This window comes from Nannospalax galili, unplaced genomic scaffold (genome assembly GCF_000622305.1).
Source record: "Nannospalax galili isolate Female #2095 unplaced genomic scaffold, S.galili_v1.0 scaffold1723, whole genome shotgun sequence".
NCBI lineage: Eukaryota > Metazoa > Chordata > Mammalia > Rodentia > Spalacidae > Nannospalax > Nannospalax galili.
The window spans coordinates 116,477-122,745 of NW_008349072.1; the positions used below are offsets into that span (position 1 = coordinate 116,477).

At 58.2% G+C, this 6,269-nt stretch overlaps 1 protein-coding gene across 3 annotated transcripts; it reads left to right on the forward strand.

The window, feature by feature from the left end:
• The first annotated feature begins 641 nt into the window (after window positions 1-641).
• On the forward strand, window positions 642-4,556 carry Ndufs8 (NADH:ubiquinone oxidoreductase core subunit S8). Of its 3 annotated transcripts, none has more exons than XM_008846294.3 (7): window positions 642-756; window positions 1,612-1,669; window positions 1,759-1,809; window positions 2,291-2,380; window positions 2,467-2,639; window positions 4,154-4,282; window positions 4,367-4,556. In XM_008846294.3, exons 2-7 carry the CDS (start codon window positions 1,612-1,614, stop codon window positions 4,496-4,498), a joined length of 633 nt encoding a protein of 210 aa, XP_008844516.1. In that variant the 5' UTR covers window positions 642-756; the 3' UTR covers window positions 4,499-4,556. The 3 variants fall into 3 exon arrangements, with proteins under 3 accessions (XP_008844516.1, XP_008844517.1, XP_008844514.1); XM_008846295.3 differs by having other exon boundaries at window positions 750-878; XM_008846292.3 differs by lacking the exon at window positions 642-756 and adding an exon at window positions 1,006-1,114.
• Window positions 4,557-6,269: the final 1,713 nt, after the last annotated feature.

The following is a 6,269-nucleotide window of genomic DNA, read 5'->3' on the forward strand; positions in this document are numbered from 1 at the left end:
CCGGCAAGCCCTGGGACACGGGCCAGCCCTCGGCCGTCCATGTCTGGGGAACCTGTTGCACACTCGCAGGATGCGTCCTTCCAAGGCTTGCCCATCACTGCCAGCTTACACACCACCCACCGGACCACCACTCCCTGCAAGGCTGGCAGACTGCCCCAGGGCGGTTCAGCACCCACAAAGACGGCTGAAGAGATGGCTCAGCGGTTAAGAACACTGGCTGTCCTTGCAGAGTCCTTAACTCCAGTTCCGGGGGATTCGATGCCCTCTTCTGACCTCCGCGAGCATTGCACAACATGGGGGCACTTACGCAAGCAGGCAATACACTCATGCACATAAGGAAAATAAAAAACAGGACCAGATGGATTCGTGCGGGTAGAGCGCTCGCTTACGCATCTGCCGCCGCCATCTTTGCAGTTTTCAAATGAGCCACTCCACCCCGCCCACCGCTTCACGAACCGCTTTCAGGAAGCCCCAGCTCCATCTACCAGGAAGTCCCGCCTCCAGAGACTCGGAAGACCCCCGCCTATTGGCCTCTCCGATCCAATATGGCGGCTCCCTATAACCCTTCAAGCGCCTTCCCCTCATAGCCAATCAGAAGGCAGTTCTGTCTGAGCCCGCCTCGTTCGGCGGCACCACTGGCCAATCAGGCCACAGCATGGAGGGTAACCGCGGAAAAAAGGCGAAAGTAGCCGAGTTAGGCTCCGCCTCTCGGCCGACCGGCCTGCTCCGTGAGTGAAGGAGCCGCCGCGCCTCAAGGTGGGTGTTCAGGGCCCAGTGGTAAAGACTGAGCTTGGGCGGCAGTGAAGACGGGGTGTCACCGCTGCTCCCGGGAGCCCCGCCCGGGCGGCTCGGGCTCTGCGGTCTCTGCGTCCTTTAGGGTGCGTGCACCCTGAGACGCATGCGCCGCCTGGCCTTCTGCGTCTGTAGGGTCAGAGGTCATGGGGAAGGTCGGAGAAAAAGTGGGTTGGGCGTCTGGGACTGGCGGGTCAAGGGTCAAGTGTAGGGCCGCTAGAGGTCAACGGTCACGGGAGGGGCCCTTTTGGGGGCTCCGGGCCAACCACCCCTTGGGTATATGACACCCCAACCTAATTTCCAGGACTCCCCAATTTCTCTGGTGAGAAGCCTGAGGCTGGGTGACATCACTTGCCCAAGGTCACCCTGGGGAGAGTTCCAGGAGATCCTTGGCGCTAGAGGGATTTGGCCCTGAGGATTATTTAAACCTTTAAGGGTTTTCTGCAGGGGATGCCCGGGTTGGTGTCCTGGTCTCAACCCTGCTGGGTGACTTTGAGCTAGTCACTTTAACATGCTGGGATGACAGGGCTTGTGACCTTTGGCACAAAGCGGGACACAGAGTTAACTCTCCATACATGCTGGGGCTGTTGTTTTGGTGAGAGCTGGGGAGGGGAGAACAGGATTAAATAGGTTTCTTGGGGCTGTAATAGAAGGAGCTGGGGGTGCCTAGGAACTCAGTCTCAGCAGAGCAGGGACAGCTGGAGGACTGACTGGGATTGCTGGCCCTGACTCGGTCGGGTGAGTAGGGCATGAGATGAGCATAGCTCTTGAGGAGCGCAGTTCTAGACACCTTACATCCATTTCTTTCCCACGCCCCAGATGTACTGCCTGACCTCGTCTATGCTGCTGCGGGCCCTGGCCCAGGCCTCCCTCACAGGTAGGACCAGGGAGCCTTTCCTGGGGGTGTGGGAGCCCAGCCTCCTGGTAGGAAGTCACAACGTCAGAGCATCACTCCTCTCCTTGCAGGACACCTCGGTGGGCGGAGCCTCCACAGCAGCACAGTGGCAGCAACCTACAGTGAGTACCCGTGACCTTGGTCCTGCAGGAGGCCAGGGAAACAGCTGTACCAGGAAACTGCCTCAGTTTCCACTCGGAAAATGGAGGTGGTGGTCAGGAGAGAATGTGACTCACAGGCATTGTTGGGGGCATCGGAGAGGGGAGGGGTGTGATGGAGTGGGCCCTACCACATGTGAGTTTGTGGGTCCTGGACCGCTTCACCAGGACCCCTGTTAGGAGCACCTAGGCCCCTTACTCCGAGCGCCACTGACCTTTAAAGCTTTGCTTGGTGGCTTCAATGCTGGGGCCTGGGCCTCATCTCCTAGAGCCAGGTTTCTTTTTCCTTTTTTCCTTTTTTTTAATTGAGACAGGATCTCCCTAGACCAGGCTGGCCTTGAACTCAGAGACATCCCCTGCCTCTGCCTCCTGAGTGCTGAGACTAAAGGCTTGTGCCAACACGCCTGGCTTAGAGCCAGATTTCTTAACTTCCTGCCTCCTACAGAGTATGTGAACATTCAGGAACCCAAGATGGACATGAAATCAGTGACAGACCGTGCGGCTCGGACCCTGATGTGGACAGAGCTCTTCCGAGGCGAGTCCTTGTAGGGCAAGGTTTGGAGTTAGCCATAGGTGTCCTGGGGAGGAGGGTAGGCCCCGCCAACCCCATGTCATGCACAGGGCTGGGCATGACTCTGAGCTACTTGTTCCGGGAACCTGCCACCATCAACTACCCATTTGAGAAGGGCCCACTGAGCCCTCGTTTCCGTGGGGAGCACGCACTGCGCCGCTACCCGTCGGGGGAGGAACGCTGCATCGCCTGCAAGCTCTGTGAAGCCGTCTGCCCTGCACAGGTGACTCTAGCCCTGCTGGCTACTGCCCTGCCCCTGGAGGAAGGGGGTGGGGCATCTCTGGATTTTTAATACGTGTCCCTAGGAACGTCCCTGGGTTTTTCATTCATTTATTTATATGTGTATGGCACTTGTGCATGCAGCGCCTGCAGAGGCCAGAAAAGGACATTGGATCCCCTGGAACTAGAGTTACAGTGGTTGTTAGCTGCCATGTGGGTGCTAGGAGCTGAACCCAGTCCTCTGCAAGAGCAGCCAGTGCCCTTAACTAGAGTCATGTCTTCCCCCCGCCCCCTTTCCTTTGTTTCAAGACAGGGTCTCACTGTGTAGATCAGGCTGGCCTCAAACTCAGAGATTCACCTGCCTCTGCATCCCCAGTGCTGGGATTAAAAATGTACATCCCCAAGCCCTTTTCTTGCTTTGACCTGACCCTGACCTGTGATTGGGACCAGTGAGTCCTTCAGGCTGAAGTACTGCGGGTCAGAAAGTCAGCAGGGCCAGCCTCCTGTCTAAGCAGGCCACGTGGTACAGCCTGCTCTCCACCCTAGAGGTGGGTGTGACGTGTACCCAGGAGCCTTGGGGTAGTTTCAAGAGTCCCATCTGTGTGCCCATCCTCGGTCTGTCCAGAGGCCTTCATCCCTGGTGACTCCTCTGAGCCCTGGTTTTCTGTTGCGTTGGTCCTGCATGGAGCATCTGCAGTTGGACTTGGTGTGGAAACTGGAAGATACAGTGGTGCCTCTGGTGTGCTCAGCAGGAGCCCTGGCAGGTGCAGCCTTAAGATCTGCCCAGCAGCCTCCTACTGTGCTGAGCTCTGGGCAGCTCCTGGCCAAGCCCACGAAGGAGCCCTGACAATACCCATAGTGGCTGGTATTGCCTCCAAGTAGTGAGTGCTATGCACAGACAGGCCAGTCTTCCCCATGTCCTCCCAGTTTCTCCACACGGCACTAGCCAGTAGAGATTTTGTTACTTTTTTTGGAAACAGGATCTCATTATACTGGCTGGCCTGTACCATATAGACCAGGCTTGCCTCAAACACAGAGACCCACCTGCCTCTCCTCCTGAATACTGATTAAAGGCCTGTGCCACCACACCTGTTCTGTCCCCACTTTTATAGGCAGAAAAAAATGAAGCTGCAACCCAGGGCTTCATGCCATGGGGGGGCATGAAGCGTCATTGAAAGTCCTGGTCTGCGCGTCCCAGGCCACCCTTCTGCCTAGCACACAGCTGTGCCCCTCATTACTGTGACTTCAGGAAGCCCTTCAGTCTCTCTGGGTTTCCATTTTCTCCAACAAATGGAGAACACAAGACTTGAGGCTGGAGGCTGTTTGCTGACAGTCACTGGGCACTTACTGCCCCGCATGATGACTTAGGGCTACGAGTCTGCAGGGAGCAAAACGTGTCGGGTCATTTCCTCAAAGGAATGGCTTCTGCGAGGGGTGGCCCTCAGGAGGGATGTGAGGGGCAGCCCCAGGGCCAGGAGGTCTCTGCCTGTGTGGAGTCACCTGTGGCCACTCCCCCAGGCCATCACCATTGAGGCCGAGCCAAGAGCTGATGGCAGCCGCCGGACCACCCGCTATGACATCGACATGACCAAGTGCATCTATTGTGGCTTCTGCCAGGAGGCCTGCCCTGTAGACGCTATTGTAGAGGTGAGTGGGCCCTAGCCATGACGGCTGGCCAGTGGCTCCTGGGAGGGGCTTGACCGGGCTGACCCTCCGTCCCATTCCTTGCAGGGCCCCAACTTTGAGTTCTCCACGGAGACGCACGAGGAGCTGCTGTACAACAAGGAGAAGCTGCTCAACAACGGGGACAAGTGGGAGGCCGAGATCTCCGCCAACATCCAGGCCGACTACCTGTACCGGTGACGCTGGTCCGCGGCTCAGTCCTGCAGCCCTTGCTGCCCCATAAAAAGTTCCGATTCCACCGCTGCCTCCTGTGGTGTATCCCGTGGCGAGGGTGGGACCTGCAGGGTCCTCTGGCTTGGTTCCCCAGTGGGTTCCAGCAGAACTAGAGCCCAGCCCTTCTGTGTGACTCATGGGCCCATCAGGCCTCCTGGTTGGCCACTGCCTGTCACTATGCATCTTCCTGGGCATCTCCAAAGGACCTGGCAATGCAGGTCACCTGCTGTCCCCATAGTGTCAAATGTCTGAGAGCTGAGGCCCAGGTCTGCTGTCTCAAGGCATCCATGACTAGTCCTTTGGACTTGGAGCTTCCCCAGACCTCAAGCCAGAGTCCACCAGGAGCCTCATGAAGAGGCTGGGGAGATGGTTCGGTGGTAAAGTGCTTGCTGTGTGAGGATGAGGACCTGAGTTCCTATCGCAAGGGTCCACATGAAAGCTGGGTGTGACAATATGACTGTTACTTCAGAGCTGGGGGTTGGGGGACAGATAGATCCTGGGGGGCTCATTGAACAGCTATTCTAGTCAAAATGGCGAGCTAGGTTCAGTGAGCAACACTGTTTCAAAAATAAATAAGGTGGAGGACAGCTGAAGACATCCTGCCATCAGCCTCGGGCCTCCACACATGCCCGCACAGGCCACTGCACCTACACACCTCTGGACACACCTGGGCCTCCACCTATGTCCACACAGGCCAGTGCACTTGTGCACCTCTGCATACACGCAGGTTCGGGAGGCCATGGTATCCTTTGGGGAAGGGGAAGTATGCTCTGGGATGACAGTCACAAGGGCATGACACAGGCCCTGCTGCCCCTGAGCTGGCCTTGCCTCTGACCACATCCCCTTACCCCTAGGTTCCCCACTTGGGTTACTGTGTGGCCTCACAACTTCCCAGTTTGCATTCACAGCTGAACCTTGTGGTCCCTCTGAGTGCCGAATGCACGTTACATTACACAGGGTGTGCATGCACTCGCTTGGAAGTCTGGCCGCCAGCTGGTTCTCATGAGCTAGGCACACCGGTCAGTGCGACCATGACGGCTTTGCCGCCCTGTTGGTTTCCCCTGCACTGCAGAACACTGACTGGCCTCTTGGTGCTCTGTGCTGATCCCTCCCCAGTCAGATCAGACCGGTGCCATCCAAGCACACCTCCCTGTTTTCTGAGGATTCAGTTTCCGAGTCTGGCTTTGGGTTTCCATTGTCCCCCCTTCCCAGGCCCTTGTTCACTTTATGGGGTTCAAGGATCACCTGAGCTCGTGGGCCCTTTGTCCAGCTGGTCCCCAGTGGGCACAGTTCAGCCTGTCCAAAGTGCAAGCAGCTGGATGGCCCTGAATCCCAGTTTCCAGGCACTGGGACCTGGTGAACCTCACGTCCGGGGGCGGGTAGGTCACCAGCACTCAAGGCACAGGTGCCCCTGGGAGACTCTCCCAACCTGCTGGCCGCAAGTCCACCTGCATAGCCGAAGGCCCCACCCGCGCCGTCTGAAGACACGTGGTGCAGGGGACATGGGAGGGCTGGAGGGCGCATGCTGGAGAGGGCCAAGCCTTGGACCCCAGGCCCTGCAGCCGGTGGGAACTGGGATCCATCAGCCTCCCAGCCGGGAAAGGAAGGTGGCTGTCCCTTAGGCCTCCCTTGGCGACCCGGTCGCCGTTGGTCAGTTATCTCCTGGGGACCGGGATCCAGCCGGCGGGCAGGGACCGGGAGGAGGGGGCGGGGCTCAGCGGCATTGGCCCCGCCCCCG

Excerpts from the sequence above, each read along its gene's own strand:
- Ndufs8 (XM_008846292.3), top strand. The coding sequence starts at position 1,073 with ATGACACCCCAACCTAATTTCCAGGACTCCCCAATTTCTCTG. Across the intron at positions 1,115-1,611 it reads AGGACTCCCCAATTTCTCTG|ATGTACTGCCTGACCTCGTC; the intron begins GTGAGAAGCCTG and ends CCCACGCCCCAG. Across the intron at positions 2,381-2,466 it reads GTGGACAGAGCTCTTCCGAG|GGCTGGGCATGACTCTGAGC; the intron begins GCGAGTCCTTGT and ends TGTCATGCACAG.